This window comes from Bombus huntii, unplaced genomic scaffold, assembly GCF_024542735.1.
Source record: "Bombus huntii isolate Logan2020A unplaced genomic scaffold, iyBomHunt1.1 ctg00000093.1, whole genome shotgun sequence".
Classification (NCBI taxonomy): domain Eukaryota; kingdom Metazoa; phylum Arthropoda; class Insecta; order Hymenoptera; family Apidae; genus Bombus; species Bombus huntii.
This window is the reverse complement of record NW_026099348.1, coordinates 164,997-189,811: the sequence shown is the minus strand read 5'-3', so window position 1 is coordinate 189,811 and position 24,815 is coordinate 164,997. Positions and strand designations below refer to the sequence as shown.

Genomic DNA, 24,815 nt, shown 5'->3' with positions numbered 1-24,815 from the left:
TAATATTGAAGAATCTTATTTATTCAGATTTTGTACATTATCGCTTCTAACCTCGGATAATAGAACAACAAATTAAATATTTTTAAACAAAAAAACTTTGTTCCTTTGTTTGATTTCCCTTGCTCGCGTTTCTTAACTACTTAGATATAAAATACTTGCGTTTTCGAAAATTCATACTTCACAAGCTACTAAACGCTTTATCTGTTCAGAATAATTTATTGTTTTCTTAACTAGGTACATACCAAATACATCTATTAAGTTGGTATTTCTCATAATTACCAGTACATAAAGCTAAAACACTTTTGTACTATGCATGTTATACATGGATCTAACAAATAATTTAACTTGTGTATTGTCGTTTGTATATTTTGTTACGTGTAAAATATTCTATTTCTACACTACTTACAAGTTCGATAAAGTGTACATTACACATCGTGAAATTTACATATTTTCACTTGGTTACCCTGCCCAATTCGAATATAATTCAGAACGTATGTGCTATATTTATATATTCTGCATTTGTTTTGTATATTATGTACACTGATCTGATCTTTGTAAACGCGAGTTTTACGATATTAATGAGAAATTTGCCAATTTAATGGAAGTTGTTAATTTTTTCTGGCACGTTTCACGTTAGCAGACATGTTTCTTAAGTTACAGTCGAAAAGTGTTTTTATGTAAAAGAATAGGAATGATCAAGTTATTTTAAGATGACAAGATATTTCACGTCTTCTATTTAAATATAGCGTTAAATTTTAATTCCGTCAATTCGTATATACTCATACATCGAATTTCCTTTTCTCATGTCATTTCTTTTCTTTCATTTCACATTTAATTACAAAGATAAAGTGTAAGTACGTTCCTCATAAAATTAATATCAAATGTCGCAAAATATACAAAAGTAAACTAAGAAGAGGGGACATATTATTACACAAACTGTCGTTCATATTGCATATGTACATATGCAGTATAAAAACAATACTTTTTAGTTTTTAATCTCTTGTTTAAATAATCCTAATATCTAAATTTGTATCGGTCATTGATTCGATATAACTGCGTTTATTGGAAGTAATTAAGCTATAGCCTGCGCACAAGAGAAGAAGGAACAAACACGTATAGTATACACGCTTAAATAACAAAATTAAGTCAGTTTACGTTCAATGTGAACTTGATCAAAGTTCCAGTCTCGAATTATAGAGTTTCTTACTATCAGTTTACAAAATTCGATATTACGATTATGTACCGTATTTGAAAAACATAAAATGCTTTGTTCAATTTTAAATAAAACTAATATTTACCAAAGCGAATACGAAAAAAATGTTATCATCAAACTCAATTTTCAATTATCAAACTTAATCCAGCACAAATACAAATGTTATTCGTGCTTTTTTACTTTTACTACTTTTCAACTCTCTATAGTTCGAGATTTGAGTTCCGCTAACTTTCTTTCTACTGCGCATGCGCAACAGGAAAACTTGAATTACACGTAATAGTAAAAAATTCGAAAATCTTATCCTTTCGTGGCAGCGAAAGTAACCTAGGACTAGAGGTTCCATAACATTAATAATAATAAGGCAATAATATTAATATTAATAATAATGTAATCGAGTACTACTAACAATATTAATAATAATAATAATAGTATGGTAATGGCAAGATACACGCGGGTATAAATTAATCATTCCTTTCGTAATATCTACGACGTCTTCGGGATATTCTTTAGAAATTACTTTATTTCTGGTCAATATTCATTAACGAGCAACTTTTCTCTCTGTTTCTTATCACGATTTTTTTCACTTCATCACAATTGTACCGTTAGAAATTATTCAAAACATTGTTAAAATGTCCATGAAATATATGCAATTGCCGTATTGAATAAGCGAGTAATGAAGTTGCTGTTTCACTGAATAAAAGTGAAATCTCCAATGCGTGTGCTCAAGTAAAGATTGGTACATCAATGCCTATTATTCTTAATCAATATTCATCATTTAACAATTAGGACCGAATTTTTACAAACCAACTCTAAACCACGACCCAATTTACAAATAAAAAGATCGATGTGTAAATTAACTATCAACTATTAATCTCCAATCCTATGTGAAGATATAATGTTCGGACCAAATTTCTAAACTAACGTGGACAATTCATGCGGACTATTGGTGGTTGCTGCGCTACTTAGATCCAATGTGGCAGCCGGAAGACCAGGACTGACGCTGCCGGTTGCTTCCCGTGGCAAATGCTGCGATCTATTTAGCTTATTTCCAGGACTCGGTGGCGATCTATCTGCTGGTGTATCCGGTGGCGTAACCACGTTTCTGTGTCCGCTCACGTTCAGATGATTGTGCGTCGCCGCGATCGGAGCTGGCGATGAGAGCAACAAGAGCGGTGGAGACATTGACACGTGTCGATGATGATGATGGTGATGATAGTGTTGGTACTGTGCAGCTCGGCCGTGCGTTGCGTGGCTGGTATTTAGTTGGTTCGTCACGGGCCCGACTTTCGTTGGGCAGCCAGCATGGTGGATGGTTAACGGGCCACGTAGTTGTTGTTGCTGTTGTAGCTGGTGCTGGTTCTGGTGCTGTTGCAGCTGCTGCTGACGCTGCAGCTGTACCGCCGCTTCGCACTGTTCGCGCGCTAACGCCTTCACGGCATTCGTCTTCTCCTACGAAATAAGAATGATAGGTTAGGTTGTAGTCAGGGGCCATAACAAATTAAAAAAGTTATAATATAAGAATTTACATTTTAGTTGAAATGATTCTAGTTACGAATAAGTATTAAAGATGATTCAAATCTTTTTCGTTACCGATAACCATGGTGAAAACTCTTTTGGATTACTTTCAGCCATTGTCAATCTTATTGTCAATACTACATGCTTGAAGTAGAAGGAGGGGTACAGAGAAAAAGACTTTTTCTCAGCAAATATAATCGTTACTCAATTATTTTGTTCAACAGTTTTACAAATCTCCCAAAAATAAACGAGAATACGAAAATACACTGAATATCGTGTGTATGGTTATTTATAAAATCCCCTTGAAATAGTTGCGATCGCGGATCACATAAACAAACGAACCTGTCATTCTACAGAGTATCTTTTTCGGTGAAATTATGCAAACGTAAATGTAACTTCGGTAGAACTCCTCGAGAACTTGTAAGCTTATATCACTCTGACCCAACCAGTCCACTCTAAAGTGTATAATTTATAAAAGGGGATTATATTAATACGCGGAGGATGTGGTAGGTGGTAAGTTTTGCATATGAATGTTCGTTGATACAACGAATGGTTAAATGGAGGTTTTCATGAATGTGATAAGGACTAGATCGAATGTTTTAACACTTATAACTAGAATGCGTATTTTTATACAAGTTTGTAGTTTTACGAACATAATCAAGGAAATAAAATTTTAATCGAGATTTGTTTTCTTATATACGTATATTTTAGCGCATTTTATGCATTTTGCGCCATTTGCGTACTTTTCAATTTCGCACGAATAAAATAAAGATCAGCAATATAATTATAACGCTTCTTAAAAATGTGAAAAATCCTGGTTTCCTAAAAGCTTGCAATTGATTTCAGAAAAATTTTTATGAACTCTACCAGATAAATTATGGTAACTCTGAAAACAAAATTTCACGATAAAATGATTTCCGAGTAAAATACACATAAAAGATGATTTAGACGTGTTTTAACGTGTTCGTTTTCTTTTTTAATAGCGATATGTTCTTACCCTCTGCCACACGAAGACGTTATGGACCATTGCGCATCCACAAAACACGATGCCAAGGCCTATGAAAACGGACGTAACGATTGCCGGTGTGACACCAATTACCTCTCAGAGAAAAGACATCGACTCCCGACTGTCGGACGCCAACGCCGCGACGCATCTTAGTCCCCATCAGAGATAAGGCCCCAACCCCGACTTTCGGACTCCTTGGAATCCACACCAAACCCCCCAACATCCCCAAGCCAGGGTGTATATAAGCCGAGACTTCACCCAGCCCGGGGAGTTCTCGTTCTAGTTGCTGTTCTTGTACAACACCCCTTTCTCTGTTCAACGTTATTCTACTGTAAGTGCCAAAGTCATAATAAAGTTCGATAAAAGAGAATTAATAGTTGGGCTACGACTCAGCTTTCTTTTCTCTCGCAACCCAAGTATCCATTTTACGTGACACCGGCGTCGAATAAAACTGGATGAATGTATACAATATCATACCTGAAAGCATTGTTAGAGGATCATTATAACACGTATGCCATAACAAGCGGGACAAAGAATCAGCGCAAATACATATTCTCAATACATATAATTCTCGAAGCGTAAACTATATACATATGCTTTTCATTGAAATTTTCAATACTAGTCGCAAATTATTTTTCAATTAATTTATTATTTAAGTCTTTATATATCAATTCTCGACGAATAAATTACTTAAATTATAGAGAATCTATCTTCAGACAATAGAGAATTCAATATTTTTGGTCGTTAAGTAATTTACAAATTTCTAAAACGATTACGTTCGAAGTTTTGGACAGTATTTGAAGTTTCTAACATGACATTAAAAAAAAAATAAATAAATTTTATGATATAATTAAAAAAACGTTGTAGTCTATCATAATTTCTATTCCGTCAAATTTATTAAAACGCAGTTTTCTTCTGAACAGAGTCAAAATGTCCGTCTTGAATCGAGTTCAACAGCTTAACGATCGATCGAGCGAATGATAGCTGTGTAAACTAGCATGACACAACGTAAACTTTAGATTAGATCTCGATCCATCCACCAGCCGTATTCATGCATGACATGAATATTCTGTTTCAGCTCTTTATAAATTAATCTGTTAAAACTTCCCTAAAAGACGATCATTTTTATTTTTCTAAGAAAAATAATGACTATTCGGCGTTAAAATTAACTTTATTTCCATTGGATTTCTAAACTGATTTCATACACTCAGAGATAGTTCACAGTATCTTTTAGATTCATGCCTGAATTCAAGAAAAATTAAAAGTATAACTTATGTACTAGTATCTTTCAAAAGGTTAAAGTTGACAGAATTGAAGGAATTGGTTCTTACCAGTTAGAAAGACGGGAATGCTAATGAAAAACCCTCCGACAGCACATATCCGGCTGATGGATGATTTTTGCAGGTACTTGTTACTCCTGAAACAGACAAAATTTGAAGTGAAAGTCAGTTTCACGATTCTATGATAATTGAGCGAAATATAAAGGAACCAGTTTTTTGTTTAACAGCCAAGAATCTTTCAAAAATTCTACTGTAATTGATACTTCAAATATATTTAGTCAGACAAGGGATAATCATAATCGCAACGTTAATCTTAACTTTAATTCAAGGATCAAACAGTATCATTATACATATAAAAGTAAACATAAAGTCTATCCACATTATTGTTATTATTATTATTATATGTTATTCTATAATTGATTTTTATTTCTTTATTATCAATATTATTCTATTTTCTATAATGATTCAATTATAGATCTTATTTTTTGTCAATCATATTTCACTGAAAAGATCACTTTGAAAATAATCTAATGGTAAAAAATGAAAAATAATCTTTTTCTACCTTGTCTTCATTTTTTACAAACTCTGTCCACCGCCGTAAACCTATTAATTGCATGAAACGACTAAGCAAAGCTGCTTCACATAATTCCCCGCTCACGCAGTGTCAATTAGCTCACGATCGCAAACGATACTGCCAATTTCCAGCGACCACGAACGATTTCACCGTAATTGCCGGTGTGAAATTTACCAATACGTGCTCGAATTGGTCAATAATGGATAGAGCGCTCTTGTACACACTAATCTACCAACAAATAATATTGACTCAATTGAACAACAGCGCATAGATTAACGGACAAACCGCATGTTCCAAACAGATTTACAATCACGGCAGAAAATACATGCCGTTATAGATGTTTCCTGGTCAAGATTAATTTCCACGCGTTAAGAACATTGTAACCGGAATCTAGGAAGAACTAGCATTTCCTGGAATAATACTATTGTGTCCTCGATGAATGTCTCTCCGCAATGCCCTCGAGTGAGTTGTTTTTGTCTTCGGTCGTACGACGTCCGGGATGAGAATTCGGGGAACGGTTTTGCGCTGCTTTAATACTCGCACAACCATCCATCCATGGGACTGCATCTTTTTAGGAGGACCAGTGATTAATCTTTTCCCACTCATTTTCATCTCTAATTTCTCATGAGGCTAAGATTCCTGCATCTTTTACCATAATAATTTATTAATGCTATTAATAAATTGAGACAATTTTATACGTCGTATTTTGCGTTATAAGATGACTTGTAATTTGTAAAATTTACCTGTAAAATTCCTTTGTTTGTTTTACCGAAGCAATAGTTGGCATTTCTATACGACAATAAGAATTTGTTAATACTAATAATTTGTACGGTTATCATGTTATCATTCTTCTAATGGATAGTATATTATTGAAACTTTTTTAATATTGAAACGCGATATTTTTTTGGAGAAGAAGTGCATAGTAGTAAAGAGTTGAATTCTACGGACGTAAAAAGTGGACATAACATTTTCTGTACATGGAGTCGCCTGGCCTAAACATTTTATGATTTCCGGGCAAAATACAGACGAATCTAGCGCTGATTTTAAAGTAGCTTCATCCAAATAAGCCACAATAAGAAATTCCCACGAAACAGTTGCGTTCATCCCCTTTCGAGGTCGCCGACCTCTTTGAATGCGTTTCAAGAGCGTCGTACCAATGAAACTTCGAGTTCTAAACTAATTTCTCAGCCTTTTCCGTTAAATTTAACCTTCCGCGTTAGTGTATTTCGGACGAGCTCCTATTTTACGCTTTCGTCGACTTCACCAACGTAACACGCAGCATCCGCAAGTAAAACTGTCTCTTAAATTTGATGTGACACCAATACACGACGAGAAGAATCACAATGCCATTTTTATTCCACTTCGTTAATTTTTCGTCGTAAGGTTTAGCTGTAAATAGGATTAAAAAAATTTAGATTAACGAGGAATTTAAAATTGATCTGTTAAATCAACAATTTCCATTAGTTGTCAATAGATTTTATAAGCCTCAGATTACTGAGAAATTATACACATTGCAAAATATTTACCATTGGTTACCCACGCTACACGTAAATTTGATCAATCTACCAATGCACTAACACTGCAATAAATTTCTATTGCAACATTCCACGCTCCTTTGCCGCACCTTAAACTCCTCGCTAGATTTATTCCACCTTAAAGTGTCACATAACTCCTACGACACCGATATCAAATCTTAAACTCCACCAAATTCCAGAGAAACTTGATTTCGTCGAAAGTAAGAGATTAAACTTAAAAAGCAATTTATTTCATCTTTAAATTATCCCAAACTTCTTAAATATAATTTATATATATAAAATATTATACACTTATTGTGTGCATTATATATTTCAAGAACTTTGCAATAAAAAATAAAACTTATTACATTTAAGATATGGTTATATCGCACAGGCTCGAATATGATAAAGAGGTTAAATAAATGTCTCGAATCTCCGCAACAAACTCACACAAACCACCTAAAACACGTATACACAATGTGCATTCACTACGAACTCGACTCCCATTCCCTGCCAAAATCACAGGCATGCAGAGTCAATTTCACTGCTCGAGCTAGTTGAATAGGGAAGAAGGTCGAGAGCTGGAGTTAAGGAGCATAGTTGGTAAAGAATCGCGTGCCGCCGCGCCATTAAGATCAAGCCCACGATCTCAACAATAAATATTAGACGGTTCTCTGACCTGCATTTCGCGTGCGACTCGGGACGATTCAAAAACGCGTAAATTTCCCATGAGTCGAATCAAACGTTCGCGATTTATCGCATTTAGGTTATATCGATATTGTCCACGAGTGGAGGCATTCAAACACAGATTGCTTTGTGTCACTCTATCGTAACTGCCCGTAATACATGATAATTTAATTTCGAATTCTTTCGAATATATGCACGTAACGAAAAATTTGTATTGGTTAGTCAATTGCAGACCAACCAGTTGTTAGCCAGTGAAAATAATGTAGATAATAATAGTGAAGAATTAGCTCGAGAAGAGTAAACAAACAAGGCGCCTTAATAAAAGGCACAATGTGGGTCCGCAAAGTGATGGGATTTCGGCGCATGCGCATTGTTTCGCATCAACTTACAATTAGACATGCACGAAAGCTTCATTTCTGCCGCATACATACTTGGATTCGCGTGCATGAAATTCACAAAGTAGGTTATTGCTTGAAAAACAGCTTTAATCGAGCGAAGCTTTTAACCAGACTGAAATCAAGTCTTGGTTTCTTTAGAAATTCAGATGGAATAAGAGAAACCTATTTTATCTGTGGATAAAGGTTAGGCTGCATCAGTTGGCTTATATGACTTTCCGGTGACTTTGAAGGGTAATACGGCGCCGGCGGTCGAGAAGGTAACTTCTCTATTGAACGAGATCTCATTGATCTCGTCTAAGCAGGAAGAGTCTGTCGGCCCTTTGATTTTATACGAGTCTTTCCATTCACGATCGTGCGAGCTGGCTACAGGCGACGACACGGACCCCCGACAAAACTGTCTGAGCCTATTCAAGGCGACGTCAAATAGTTTCACTCGGAGAGATGAATGGAGATAAGAATCACCGGAGCGTCTCTGCGCTTCGATGACAATGATATTTGGTAAATCCTCTTCTTGTTTCTCGTTTTGAAAGAAGGTTGTAAAGAAGAGTGCTACTAGATCGTCTAGGGAAATCACACGGTATATATTGCGTAATGCTATTGATTTATCAAAAATAACAAGAGGTTAAGGAGCTTTGGGAAGGTTGATTCAATTTTTTATAACCTGACATCTCTTTGAACAAATGTCTTAAGAAACGCTTGAATAAAATGTTAAAAAAAATAATAATCTTTTAATGAAATAATCATCTAAAATGAAATCTTTTCCTGTATTTTTAGACAATAAGATTTACTATATCCTACGCCATAATAAGAATCAATTTGCTATGAACTGGTATCTCGGAAATTGTAAGAATTCAGAAAATATAAGGAGGCCGGAAGAGGTAAATGAAATCCACAGAAACATTGACCCAACCTCAGCCCAGTTAGCCGACAAACTAAAATATCTCGCTGCCTTTTCTATATTTACGACCAGAACGTGGTCATTAATTGAGTCTAGCGACTGCACCGTAGACGAGTCACTGACCGATGTTGCTTTAATAGATATGCGGAAAATCACGTGTTCCAGGTTCCAGGGATGTAGTTGTTTTCATTTCCGGAGAATACGGTCGACTCGCGTGTGTATACCAATCTATCTGAGGATAGGTGTTCGTTAGAATTACTAACTATATTACTTTCAACCTTGTGATTAAAATTTTTAAACGTCACTTAATAGCAATTCAGTCGAGTAAGTACAAACTTTCAAATGTCCTAATTTTCAAATCTTTATATTTTTTAATCTCAAAGATATTTTATTATTTGCCGTAGATCAAGCTTCGTGTTACCGGTACTGTAACATTACAATCCTACGAGAAGCAGAAAATAGTGAAAAAATCTGACCTAATAGATAGTAGTCAATATTCCTTTGACGCGTCTTATGCGAACCGCAGTTAGAGGAAATGCAAATAAGCTCTTGCGAAACGGTTTGCCGCACGACAAGCCTACGAACAACGCCCAATGCAAGTTCGGTGGGAGTTACAGGAAGAGGGACGTCTAAAATCAACTAGGAATCCCTATTCAATCGTCCAATTTTCGATTCCGGCATTGAACTTCCCGAAGAAAATTAAATACAATTCCGACTCGAGATTTAATTTCAGTCTCGTAGCTAATGCAATCTAATCGCGTTTGCAAGGCTACGCTTCCGGTCAGAAGCCACGCGCTTCGATCGCGTACTTTCCGCATCGGAAGCGTACGCTTCGGTACTAACCGCGTCGATTTTCAAAGGAATCATTGGACACCGGAAGAAGAAGAAGGAGTAAGAATAAAAGCACGTAAACCGGCAGGAAGTCAATCGAGACAAAATCTATATCGTTGAAAGTCGAAAAAAGACCCGAATTTAGGCTACAGTACATATTCGAATTGAATATATTCAAGGTTTAGATTTTCTTCTCCTGAAAATTATAAACATAAATGAGTCGACAAGCGATCTTGAAAAGCGTCTGTTCCATCTAGATTATGTAAATTGCGTGAATTACCGTTAGCCATAATTCATAATTTATCGAAAAAGCGCGCTTCTTCTCAACCACGCTTTCCCCTACCAGCACCGACATTATCGGCAGATCGATAAGTATCAAAATACCACAAAGATATTAATCTCATCTTTCTTCTAACCGCGAAAAAATGCCGCGCAAATGATAAAACAACAGATCAGCCAGAAACATCGAATTCTCCACGCTTCCGACTGCAAGAAGAAAAACAAAGTTATTTGTGTATGATGGAAACGTCTTTGGACGATGCTCTTGTCACAGACGAAATTCGAGCAGCTGTATATAACAAACCGAAATTCCGAACGCCTTATCGCGTGTGACCGTCCGGTCAGCATCCGTTCTCAGCCGCCTGAGTGGCATTCGATCACTCCAGCCGTTCTCCGAATTTTACACTAAGTATAAACAAAACCTTCTCCCACTCCAACGAATGGAAGAATATAAATTCTCCCTTCAAAATCATCCAGTCAGTCTAATAAAAAAATTCTTAACTAATCCAAATATCGAAAGTACATCATCGCGAACCGAAAAAATTGTATAAATTGACTAAAAAATAAAAAGGACTTTATCTCCTTGTCGGAAATTAACAAGTTCCTTACTTTTTACCTTAATTTTACACGACACTCTTAAGCGGTCGAGTGCGCGCGAGAATAGCATCGCGGATCGGCATTTCCACGGTGAGGATTGTAAAATGGTTACGCAGATGATGGATCATACGCATGGACCGTAGAGACTATCGTGAATGATGGATCAGACACACATACGCGTTCTTCGCTCTTCCGATATTCTTCGTAACAACTGCTGCGACCTCGTCATTGGAAACGATCTCGGGAAATTCAATCGAATAGCGAGGAAATTTATAGAAAGCTACAGCTGTGTTCGAGTATTATTCTAGAGAAAAGTGGTTAACTCTATGAGACTAACGATACAATACGTCTCAAGATAACTTTTAGGAAAATGATTGTACCTTTAAAATTCTTTCGACACTTTTCGGTATATTCTTGTCATTGATTCTGAAAGTATTTGATTAATTTGCTGGTTAATAGGAAGTTGGTTAAAACCGAAGTTAGTTAAAGAAATAAGTAAACACGAAACCCGTGGATACTCTAGACATATGATTCTACCTGCACGCGACAAAAATATTCATGATCTGAACAAGGAAAGAAGTGTTGTTAGATTCGCGTCATGCTGCAAATAAAAGATTTACAGCTCGAACCCAATTATCTGTTACATTACATTCTCGGGCACGTGTAGGCTGAACGTCATGATATATGAACACAAGTATAGAAAGAACAACATGGATATTTCGCGCGAAGAAAACGAAGCTTCACATATACAGTGTATAACCACTCGACAGTATTTGCTCACGAAAAATACGAGTTGTTAAAGTCTAACAAAAATTACGTATACAGTGGCAAAGAAGAAAACTGTTATGCCGTTTACTCTTATTTCTAATTGACAGAAAGTCGTCAACGAACAAAGAGCGCTTTTTCTTATTCTCTGTACCTTCGCGATGCAATCACAGAAATTCTCCAAAATGCTTCGTGTCGACTAAACAAAGAAAAAAAAATGGCAGTTGCTAAGAGCAAACTACCTCCGGAATTTTCTTCGTTTCTAAGTGAACCAGGAAGAAAGAAGGGAAGGGTTAATGACGCCGAAACTGAAGGGTGGCCACGGATCGTTTGAAAGGGGCCACGACAACCGTTACGATTCAGTCGCACCTGTTCCTCTTCCTAGGTTACCACGCCGAACCATTGCGCGCTTTTACGAGCGTTCCCGCGATAGTTTCCTGGCACTTGCTCGTCCTTTCAACGAAGGGTCGATCGGTTAATTTAAACTCTCGAAGGCTTTGTCCAGTCGGTAACATCGATAAGCTTAAGTTGAAATACGGATTTCTCGTAAATTCAGAATTTTATTGCCACCAGGATGTATATGGAGGCGACAGATGAAGAACACGATGTAAATTAGATTTCTTGCTTTTATAGAGAAGCAATTTTTAAATTGAACACCAGTCGTCGATCGGTTCTGTAGATCGTTTTTAATAACAAAATAAATTTGGTTAGTCCATAAAGGTTTGTTCGTGTGAATCTTCCCATAGATCATCCGTAACGTAAATACCGCTATAACCGGCTGCAGATACATTTTCCTTGAACATGTGGCGGCACTTGACAGTAAACTTCCCAACAGTTTACGTCGCTTGACGCACGACACAAAGACCCTATACCTGCGGACAAGATGATTGCCAGATGTCGATACATTCGTACCGAATATTTCCAGCTAGCCTAAGGACCGCTATAAATCTTAGGATTTATTTTAGCTAAGGTCCTCCAAAGAGACAAACAGTCTTTGTTTATCAGTCTCAAAGTCGACCACCTACCACGGGGACACACGAGAAATCTGCTATCTCTCACATACGACGCTGCCCGCTAGCAACACCCTCTCAAGGGCAGCTAGCATCCTTTTCCAACGACCAACACGAATTAGCCAATAAACATTAACGTACATTTCCCTCACTTTCCGAACCAAAGCTTTTCTCAACGAATCCGATGCCTTCGCATCCTTAGACACATCCCAACGAGTCTTCCTCCGCAGCAGCATCGCGACAAAAATGTCAGTCTATTACCGCGAGTTACCGCAGTATATCACGATCGTTATACTTACACGGTTCGAGCCGAATAATTATCTAAGCTCTCGACATCTCGTGCAATCATTGTCCGCACTCGCAGCGTATCTCGAATCGTAGCTATCCAAGCTCTATCTAATAACCGCGCATTCGCGAACCGAATACAATCGCGAATCCTGCATCAAGTGTACTCATTGACATTAGAGTGAATAAACATTTATCGTTCAAGAAATCTGAGTTTTCCTTCCGACCCTATCACGACATACCACCTCAAACAAATAAATCAAAATCGTAAAGTATGTTATAAATAAAATCTGACTTCACGAGGTGTTGATCCCTCATAAAAGAAGTCTTCTATATCTCGCAGATGATTCATAACATGATGTCTACTTTAACTTGTTCCTTATACCTCCTTGTCGAAAAAGTTAATAGTTTACAAATTCGAACATTACATATGTGACGGAAGAAAAGAGAGAGAGAGAGCGTTTCGTCCCGGGACTACCGGTGGACTCGTCAGTAAGGCTATGCCCGGTAGTCCCTGCCTTAGACGTAGAGCGAGTCTCGCTAGGTGCGGTATTTATATCAATCGCTCGTATATTCGACCACTAGCGAGTTAGACAGACAGACTCGTTGTCGTCGTAGCCCTCTAGTGTTGGCGGTTGGTACCCGCGGCTCGACCTGTCGGCGTCCTATTGATACCGATCCGCCACACAGCCTCCCCCTAGCGCTATAGCGTGACCCCAAAGCTATATAGCGCGATACAAGTTAGAGGGAATGGCTCGTCGTCGATGATGGAAGGCTGATCGTCGTGGGGACGAGGTGGTTGTCTCTCTTTCTCTGACGTGCTGCTGGAGGTGATGCCCATGAACTATTGCAATGGCTACATCACTTCCTTGGCTTGGTCGTCGTCTCGTATCCGGTCACCTTGCTTGGCGTGTTCGTCGTCGGTGGTTGGCTCCTTTCCTGACTCCTTCTCCAGAGGTGCGTGTTCGTCGTCGGTGGTCACCAATGAGGCGGATGAAAAGAGAGAGAGAGTTGTGCGTTTCGTCCCGGGACTACCGGTGGACTTGTCAGTAAGGCTATGCTCGGTAGTCCCTGCCATAGACGTAGAGCGAGTCTCGCTAGGTGCGGTATTTATATCAATCGCTCGTATATTCGACCACTAGCGAGTTAGACAGACAGACTCGTTGTCGTCGTAGCCCTCTAGTGTTGGCGGTTGGTACCCGCGGCTCGACCTGTCGGCGTCCTATTGATACCGATCCGCCACACATATCTATATAACATCGGCCATTATATTTGCCAAACCAAATTTGTTTTCTTGTAACATTCTGTGATTAATTAATGCTACAACAAACTTAATATAGAGTGTCACGTGCAAAATTTGCACGATAAATCAGATGACTACGATACAATCTTCAAATACGATCGTATCTTTCGTATACAAATTGATAGTTTCCACCTAACTGACAGATTTTTATACCCTTGGAAAAATAACGTCTTGACGAACAATTCACGCCAATCAACGCCAAGAATGAATCACGCAAATTCTACTGGAAGTCCTCTATTCACTTTTTCGATTTATCATCAGCTGGAAACATCAAAATTATCGGCTGGTGATTGGGAATTAATCGAAAAATAAATTACAAGCATTGAGATACGCGAGTGCCCGTTTCTTTCTCTATTTTTCTGTCTGCTTGTTGGAATATTAAGGCGCAGTCACGGCCCGCCAAATTTATTCCCGTTCCGTAGTGCCCTGTGTCGGTGAAAAAATTTGAAATGCCGGATTCGAAGGCGTGGAATGCCAACAGCCACGACAGAGAGCCCTCTTCTCTCTTTCTGGTGGAAAGACGAACGGGTGCACGCGTATGCTCGGACGCTCTGACGCACGAAGAACCGCCCGTGAACAGAAACCAGACACGCGTGTAACGTTAAACCGGGCCGTCGATGAAAAACGAACAAGACTTTCGCGACCGATGGGCGTTTTCAATGACAGATCGAATCGTTCAGTTTCACGGTTCGTTCGGGGTCACAGTAGCGTTCATCTTGGCATAAAAACGCGCTAGAGACGATTTCTCATACATTGGTTAAAGTTGATATGTGTTTCGGCGAATTGTCGTTTGGAAGAGCGATACACCTAAAGAAACGCACATATTCATAAGAATCTATGTTTCGTATTCTTTGTATCGATATCTTTATTTTTATTGGTCGTATCATGTTCGATGTGATAGTTGGTTTTTTAGCTAGTGAATTAACAAGATTTAATAAGAAATTTAGTACAAATGCTCCATGCGTCGTGTTTGACACGTCGTTGTTAAACTCTCATTTATAGGAAATTCAAAGCTGTATTTTCTCACCCAGCTTAAACCTTACGAACTCTTTTCACGCGTTTCACCCGTCATTGAACGAAACGATGAAAACGTTCATCCATCCACGTCTCTCCAGTAATAATCCAATTAACCTGTTTCCCCAATAAGTCGAAATCCGCGATCGAAACGTGAGATCGCGAAGAAAAATGCGCGCCTACTTTAGGATCGCGCCATCTAACAACGAAAGAAGAAAACTTCGTGAGCCAGCAACTACTTTGTCCAAAAGTGGCTTTATTCGAAAAGTCTGCTGTTCAGCGTGTTCGCGCCAGCAGCACCAGAGATCCCTTATCACGGACCATTTAAGTAATGAGCCGGCACTTAGCAGCGCCGCTTGTCTTTCATTCTTCTCGTGTCTCTGTGATCGTCGTCGCCGTCGTTGGTGTCGTCGTTGGTGTCGTCGTTGGACCTGTGTCATACTTCGGCTTTTTTTCCTTTCATCCTCGCGTCTCAGACTCGGTAGCGTGGTACGGAAGGAGGGACGGGCACCGAGCTTCGAGTGACAATGAGAAAGCGAAGAGGAACGGCCGTCTACTACTGGGACCCACCATTAAAGTTTGTGCTTCTTTCGGAGTACGTCTGCACACCCCAGGGCTCCTTCTCCTTCGCTAACAATGCCACTTTGCAGACTTCGCAGTTATCTTCAGCCGGACGACCTTCGGCTAAGGCTTCCTAGCTGGCGTGCACCAGAGACACTGACCGAGAACCCTCTTGCTTTTGGTCTTTCGTTGCCAGTTGACTCATTCATAGGGAACACCATTGTCGGAGAATTAGTTTCAGAACGAAGGAGAATTGTTGGTGATCTTTAGTTAATTTAGAGCGGAAGGTTTCGTAATTTGTAATTTGTAGTTTACAACAGAAATTCCTATTGTTTATTAGGGAACTTATGCCGCAGTTCCTTACATTTGAGGGAGGTCTATGGTAGAAATTTTTATGGTAGAAAAATATCGTAGGAGTCAGCCTCCATTATTAATAATACGGATACAGCTGTGCATATTTTACTTTGTAATTTTAACACGAAAATATCCAGTGATCTTCGGAGTATTTGAAAACATTTTGGAAACAATTAATTTGTTAACTGCGGAGTTTATTTCCTTACATTTGGGGAAGGTCTATGGTAGAAATTTTTATGGTAGAAAAATATCGTAGGAGTCAGCCTCCATTATTAATAATACGGATACAGCTGTGCATCTTTTACTTTGTAATTTTAACACGAAAATATCCAATGATCTTCGGAGTATTTGAAAACATTTTGGAAACAATTAATTTGTTAACTGCGAAGTTTATTTCCTTACATTTGGGGGAGGTCTATGGTAGAAATTTTTATGGTAGAAAAATATCGTAGGAGTCAGCCTCCATTATTAATAATACGGATACAGCTGTGCATCTTTTACTTTGTAATTTTAACACGAAAATATCCAGTGATCTTCGGAGTATTTGAAAACATTTTGGAAACAATTAATTTGTTAACTGCGGAGTTTATTTCCTTACATTTGGGGGAGGTCTATGGTAGAAATTTTTATGGTAGAAAAATATCGTAGGAGTCAGCCTCCATTATTAATAATACGGATACAGTTGTGCATATTTTACTTTGTAATTTTAACACGAAAATATCCAATGATCTTCGGAGTATTTGAAAACATTTTGGAAACAATTAATTTGTTAACTGCGGAGTTTATTTCCTTACATATGGGGGAGAGGTCCATGGTAGAAATTTTTCAGGAGCGCGAGTAACCCGTAAAAATATCGTAGGATAATTAATTGTTAATAATACGGATACAGCTGTGTATATTTTACTTTGTTATTAATTTTAACACGAAAATATCCAACGATTTTCGGAGTATTTGAAAACATTTTGGAAACAATTAATTTTTAACTTTTTAAAGTTTAATTTCAAAAATGCCTCTATGGGGTGAGCAGGTAAAATCAAGCAATAACGAATAAACACGTCGAACGTAGTTAAGTGGTTAAGAGCACAAGAAGACAGTTCTTCGCATACCCGTCGACACTCGGACTATTCCTTCTAGCTAAACAGCTCTCTAGGAGAAAATCGAGCATTCCAATTCAGCAGAATCTTGAATTGTCTGGAAGCCCCGGAGGCAAAGCAGGGGAAACAACCGTTGAGCGAAAGGACGAGGAAAAGAGAGAAAGAAGGGAAACGAGAAGCGTCCGGTGACGTTGCAATTTTAATCGTCCTCCGGTTATCTCTTCTGGGCACACTGCGATAGTGTGACACAACCGGTAATATTAACTTAGCAGACAGCTGTAAAAGTTAGTCGTGGTGATAATGTAGCATAAAGAATGGCTGTGTCCTGTGTCATCGAACGATCGATAAGCCGCTAGTTATCAATGTCCAAGCTAGATCTATTGTTCAGAAAAGAAAACAAAGGATGGTCGACCACAGAAAACGGTACACTTTCTTCCCTAAAGGCCATTCTGCCAGATGTGGTTAATCGAAGCAGTAGCTCAGATGTAAACTGTCCTCTTCTCTTTACTCTTAGTTAACCAATAGTTGGGCGAATCACCAGAAATTTACAACAGGGGCCCCAATCGGTGACCTGGAAATTCTGGGGCCTGAATACCTGTCTAACGAACACCTGTCTACTTCGATCAGTGTTTGCGTTACCGTTGCTTACCACCAGCCAAAATAAATAATTACAAAGCATGATTTAACACTAACTCTACCAGGCCTGGTCAAAAGGCCGTGTTTCAACATTTAATTTAGAATTGTGCAGTCATTGTTGTTTCTTCTCTTCTTCTAACTTTATGTAGATTCTTACGTTAACAAAAATTGAGAAATTGATTAGTCGGATAATATAAGAATTTACATAAAGTTGGAGGAAGAAAAGAAACAACGACGAACGCACAATTTCATATTAAATTTTGAAACCGGTCATTTGACCGGGTTTAGCAAGGCTAGCGTTAAGATAATAAATTCGCACTCTTATAAACCGATTTATAGAATACTGCTCCCACTATAGTAAAATGAAATATACTATAAATAGACGAAGAATTTCATATGTTGCTTAAAAACGTTTCTCGCAAAGAACCAATCTTTAATCTAAATATATATATATCCAAACTCCGGAATATACTCTGCCCGTTCCCAAATCTCATTCTATGCTAATTTGATTATTTGAAATCGCAGTGCACGAGTTTCAAGATCGACAGCTAATTTCGTCCGTGTCCAATCTTCATTATTCTCTTCTTCTCTGTTATTTGTTCTCGAAACAAAAGTTACGATACGTCTCTGTAGTTGCATACATTACAATGTTAACGGCTCGTTCTCCAACATTTCGAACAGCTTGAACAAATCTCGTTCCAATGGCCTGCCAATCAAGCCTAGTTGTGGAATAACGCAACACGCACAATATCAGCCGCATCTTCGTAGTTTGGTACATTAAAATAGTCAGTGGAATATAGTGGCATAGATTTGACTGCGAAATCCTGGGACACTCTATATAAGGAAAGGACCCTATCAAGGGAAGAACAAGATTCGAGTAAAACCTGATCGAACAGTAATATTCGTTGGAAAAACTTGTTAGATGGTAATATTTGCAGGAAAACATCGTCGCACAATTACGGTCACAAGGGAGACATGGTTACACGGTAACATTCGCAAGAAACTTTAATATGCCAATCACGCACAACGTCTGGATGCTTTAAGAAACAATGATCTTTCTATCTGCCGAAGAGCACACGACATTTTCCCACGCGAATCAAACTCGCCACGCGATAAAAGACCGCCACTGGCCAAAAAACTGAGCGAAAGAAAAAGGACGGAATTAAAGAACCAAAGAGAAAACTCAAAACGGCGTGTCCGTTGAGGGTAATCACAGTGTTACGACCGTTCGCGGAGAGACGCGGTCGCGAGGAAAACGCGTCAGCGAGAGGCGTAAATTCTCGCTACGATTCGGTGAATCGACGCCGCGAAGTAGTCGTTCCCCTGTTTCGGTTAAGGTAACAGAGGTGGTTAAATGAATATGACACAGCAGAGTAAGTTATATTTCACCGTTTATTCCAACAACTTATAACGAAGACAGTTACGCTGGTGCGTATGTACGAGATGAGTGAGTGACTGATCTACGGGTGTGTATACCCGGTTGAAGGATGTTGACCGTTCGAAGGATGTAAAATCAGTACTGTCTTGGGAGACGATGCTGTCTCGGAGGAAAGCTAAGGATGGGTGTGTCTAGCGCACGGGACCATCGGATTTGTTGGTGACGATTTTAGTTAGGAGAGTGAGGGAATAGGCTTCGTTGTTAATTGGTCACACGAAGGGTCTTAACCGCCCTCGAAAGAAAGTGGTTAGTGGGAGGAAAGTTGCAGCGTATGTGAGAAAAACTAACTTTCCCTTGTCACGCCGTGGTAGACAATAGTCTTTGGAAATTCTTCGGAAACAGACGTTTGTTTGGTTTGAAGGACCTTTACTAGGAAATCTATGAGATTTATGGAAGGTACTTGAGACTGTTGAGGGTACGCAGTGAGTATCCGAAGACATCTGGTTGCCATCTTGCCCGCGGTGTGTGGCCTCGGCTAGGTAGAGTGTTACGCGACGTAACACACAGTGATTTGGCCGACGATTTCGGCCAATCTGCATAACTTAACGCGCGTTTCCATTCGCTAGTAATTAGAGTCGGCGATGCTTACTTTGTCTCGGTCGGCAACGAAAAAGATAAAAAAGAAATCCGATTGACCAACGATAAGGGAACTTCCGAGCAGAAACCACAGATCCCATCTCGAGGAGTATGTATCGTCTTTAACGAGCCTTATTTTCGCTTTCGAGTTGCGTGTCACGGGAGGCGAGCATATCTATATTCCCTTTGTAACTTGATCTGCACTGCACTGTGTGTATTCGATAATATTTTTCGCGAACGTGCGTGCTGAATTTGCTAGGAGAATTATTAGGTAAAACGGAGAATATTGCAATTTCTACACAAAGGGCGTGTCACGATCTTTCAGCTTGGTCACAAATTAATATAGCGTAGTCTATATAAAAAAAATCTTACTAATAAAATTATTATACGATTTCCTGCGTGCACGACGCTCGAGGAATAAACGAAAGTGTAATTTTCATTTTCAAGGTTCGCGTCATGAAACATACGCATTTACGGATACATCTCACTACACAGTATCGTATTGTGATTGCAGACACGTGTTTGATCAGTAAAAACGGGACACGCGGTCGGTGAACGCTTGCACGTCAAGTACAGGATGTGAATTTTTGCGTTTCGTCCTCCAGGCCGCGTGAGAAGAAACACTAGACAGGCCTCTGATATATCGCACGGGATACGGGACACTGCGTTTGTTCCAGACGCACACAGATAGGCCACGCATGGACGAATGAGAACTTATATTCCGGCACAAGGATAATGATTGAGGATAGCGTCGCCAGATTATAGAAATTAATGGTAATCATCGTTCGACCGCGAATCCCGCGAATTCCCAGCTACCAGGAAAATGCTTATTTTTCTTTTCTTTATCAATACCTAAGTAAGTTTGAAAAGTTACATGTACAACAGCAACAATGTAAATATGGATGCTGTTGACATTTAGGAGGGAAAATGTGGATGACTATGAGAGTCCTCTTTCCATCATATGTATAGTTCGGATTAAAGGATATTTGTATCTCAACGTTTATTTGCACTTTTAGAAGTTTCTCTTTGTGTATTTTGTTTGACTTCCGAATTTTCAAAGATAACAGTATCTTAAGGATACAAACTTTAAACGTATATATTTTTCACACCTTGTTCGACCTTCGGGTTGAGTAAAGTACGGATTATGTACAAAGGTATTTAAAGCGTTATGAATCACAGATTTACCCAGCGTGGTATAAAACGAAAACTCTATTCACCAATGTCCTTGATACGAAGTCTTGACGAGTTTCACAGTGAAGAGGAACTGTATAGCGCACATGAGGAGACAGCAGAGGTTTAGGGAGAGGACGAGTGCGCACAGCGCTAACGTCACCTCGTAGACAATCGTATACTCTTTCGGGCTGATCAGGCTACTCGGCGTCACCGTTAACGGTGAGATCTTCAGCAAGAAGATCAACGAGAGTAGCGCCAGTAACAACGACACTAGACACAATAAACCCAAACTGGTCAACGTCTCTTTCGCGCTAACCTCGTGGTCCTTGTGATTCCTTGACAGGGACGACGACCAGGAAGCGTTCAAGGGGTACGCCGTGGAACCGGGACCGGTTAACTGTCCCCCGGTAGTCGTACCCTGAAGAGCAGGTGCAGGCGAAGGTGTCGCCTGACTGGGTAATCTGGACAGTCTCGAGATATCAAAGCCTCCATTCGCTTTAGGTCTGCTGTCCTGGTGCAGCGGCGCCGGGGATATCACCCCCAATGTAGTCGACAGATTATTATTATTGTTATTGTTATTCCCACCGGCAACAGGACTGACGCTGTTCACAGAATGCTTCGACGTGGACAACGTGGACAGATTAAGAGCGTGCGAGTGATTCAATCGTTGAGAAAGATTGTTCACGCTCAACTGAGAATGATTCAAAGGGTGTCTGTGAGTGGAAGATGGCGTGGTGGCAGCCTGATGCACGTTGGCTCTTTGATGGACCACCGAGTCGTAAACGTCGATTCCCCATCCTTGGCTTCCCCCTGTCGTTCCACGAACGTTGCTGTTTTGGTTGTAATGATGGTGTTGCTGTTGATCCTGTTGGTGACCAGAATGATGGTGGTGGTGGTGGCCGCTGTGCAACGAGCCCGAGCTCGCCTGGTAGTCATTGTGCTGGTGCCTGGAGCCCGCTGACGACGGTTGCACCGTCAGGATATGCTTCAGCATTACTCGACGCTGGAATGCCTGAGGAAGACTGCGCTTCTTCCTGCTCCTCTACATGGCGCTACGCGGGACTCGCTTTTGAGCACGTCTTTCTCGTTGGAGGTTTCTTCTTTCTTTTCTTTCTCAGTAGAATTTTTACACAATTCTTTCTCTCTTTTATCATTAAATTACCTTTAATTCTTAACGATCTTTAATCTTTGTCTCTTCTTTCCTATATATATATTTTTGTTTACTTTTCTCCGTAGCGAATTTTGTCTTTCTGACGCGGGATTAGGTTCCTGGACTTAGGGAGTTGCTACACGCCAGCTCCACCATGGCGACGGCATTCACTAGGCAGCCTACATAGCCACCTTTCAGCTCACGCTTCGGGATACTTTTTTCGCTGAGATTCTCCGCGATAAGGCATGAAAGCAGAGACCACCGTCTGCGGAGGCATGATTATTCTATTGTTCCTTTTAACGAGTAATCGTTTTACTCGAGTCCTCTTACTAAACCGTAAGTACAAAAGACTATTATACTTAGATAGGTACTTGGTCTCAAGAACCAACTTATTTTGGTCTTTCGATTAAGTTCTTAATTAAATGCTCAATTAGATATTCATAAATATATCTTCATAATATTTCCCTCATCTATTTCTTTGATATTCTAGCAACCTCGTTAAGACGTCCGCCACTTCAACTTCTATCTACAAGTGGCAAAAACTGAAGCTGACCTTCTTCATGGAGAAACATGCCGGAAATGGCATCCGCACGTGTGAATAATTATACTCAGTGTCCAGGTAGTTTTTTCGATCATCCGATAGAAGTCGTTTCTGTTTTTCAGAGTTCGTTCACGCCTCCAGAATGTAAAAATATCCAAGGAAGTACCATTAGGAAGCAATGAAATTCAGAGCTTCTGTGGTTATTCCTTTTTCTGATTGTTTCTTTTCTTTGCCCAAAATGGATGATTTCTATATCAAATTGTTTATTCGTATTTTTTTTTTAATATTCCTTGAGATTTTCAATCAACTCGATTTCGAATTTTTTACCACCCGATCTTCTGGTTGACGTCGTTAAGAAAGAGGAACGAGTGCACAGGAAGCATGGTCGGCGTGAGCATGATTAGATCCGGTCTGCCCGATGACCTTGCCAGTGATAATAGCGGTTCGTTAAGGTGGTTGCAGTCTTGGTTTGCTTCTGTTTCGATTTCCAGCGAACTCGTCAGCCGGCATGGCTTCCGAGATGCTCCCCCTGAAACAAGTCGAAGGGAAATAATTAATGGACTCTCTGTTCGATTGTACGTGGATGACAAGCTGACCGTAAAAAGAAATATACAAATACGATTAGAAAATATAATCCGAACCCCTTTCGGTTTGATCTGAAGGTTTCTTTTTCTAGATGGAACCAAAGATTCTTATCTGGTTTATGGTGAGCTAAGGAACTCTTTGAAAACAGCATTTATAACTTTCGAAAAAGAGACAGGTATTTCTTGCGCGAACAATTGAATAATTAATTCGTTCTCTAAATATCCTTATCTGTTGTTCCTAAAATACATAATGATTGGAAGCTTCTTACGGGAAGCGCAATCAGCCGCTGATATCATTGAAGTCGAAACGCCATTAAAACCATATTACGATTCGCATGCGACATGCTCCATTCATGAAAACACAAAAGCAATAAACAAGTACAAATCAACGAAATAAATCCTCCGAGAACGAGACGTTACAGGAATTATACCATTGCGAGGATACAAAAGACTTGCTCATGAGCTACTTCCTTCAAGTAGTCGAGCGGTGTATTTTCCGGTCGTTAACTTCCATATAATGGGATATTAAAGAGTACGGATACAACGCTGCTATTTTTCAACTGTTCATTATCAAATTACGCAGCGGGAATCGTTGCAACGACAAAACTGTAACGACTCGTACCTGCGTATCTTCCATTTAGCTGCGGTAAACGCTGACTTGTCTGCGTTTTTTTTTCACTTCCTCGTTACGGAAACCAGGAAAAGTGATTCACAATACAGTTTCTAACTGTACTTCTCGCGATTCTTTCTTAGAAACAAGCAATTGCTTCTTTTCAATTTCCTAAATCTATAATAAAACAGTCCATTCCTTGAATAGAAATTAACTTTAAAACTTTAGGCGCATACATTGTACGTATCGTATGTATGTATTTTGATTTGAAAAGAAACGCGGCAAACGCCTTTGAAAAGACGTTAGGTTTTCAACGCCTTAACTAACTTAATTCCAGCGAGTTGTAAATCTGCTGCATCTCCAACATCTGAATATCAATCTTTTACAATGACTTGTTCTCCAATTTATTAAAATTACATCTCTCCCGTTGCACCGACCTTCTTTAAAGGTTCCCGCGGCAGGTTGAACTCGCATCACGTATCTTCCCTCTTCCTTCCACCCCCTGTTCCCTTTCTCTTTCTATCGGACGGGAAGAGCGGGAACGCTTAAAACGCGCGAATCACGCGAGCGCCTCACGATTTGCGAAACATCACGTGAAAATCACCGATCCGATCTCCGTGCGCGCGGTGCACCGTGGGGGTAACGATTAAATCGACAGGATATACTTTATTGGCTATTCCGTTATTACAGGCTGTAGTTGGCGGGGAAATAGTCACTATGGATCGATGAACTCCATTGTAACAACGCACCTTCGAATTGCATCGGAAACGCTTCTGTATTGCGTCCACCGTATAACCTATCATCGTGTGTTTAGGGTAAATCAGTGGATCGGAAGTTACGTTTCTATGTTTCTCGCCTGTCAGTATAACACTGTGCAAGAGATACAGCAAGATCCTAAAATCATTCGAGTACAAGTAGCGTAAAATGGT

The 24,815-nt window shown here is 39.5% G+C and overlaps 1 protein-coding gene and 1 long non-coding RNA gene across 2 annotated transcripts; one reads left to right on the top strand and one right to left on the bottom strand.

The window, feature by feature from the left end:
• Window positions 1-1,968: 1,968 nt before the first annotated feature.
• On the bottom strand, window positions 1,969-22,067 carry LOC126876775 (uncharacterized). Its single transcript, XM_050639656.1, has 5 exons — window positions 21,046-22,067; window positions 5,066-5,151; window positions 4,171-4,211; window positions 3,726-3,827; window positions 1,969-2,662 (listed from the first exon to the last, which is right to left on the bottom strand). Exons 1-5 carry the CDS (start codon window positions 21,993-21,995, stop codon window positions 2,126-2,128), a joined length of 1,716 nt encoding a protein of 571 aa, XP_050495613.1. The 5' UTR covers window positions 21,996-22,067; the 3' UTR covers window positions 1,969-2,125.
• Window positions 22,068-22,127: 60 nt separating this feature from the next.
• LOC126876780 (uncharacterized) lies at window positions 22,128-24,277 on the top strand. Its single transcript, XR_007694513.1, has 2 exons — window positions 22,128-23,267; window positions 23,369-24,277. It is a non-coding gene; the product is annotated as an uncharacterized LOC126876780 (long non-coding RNA).
• Window positions 24,278-24,815: the final 538 nt, after the last annotated feature.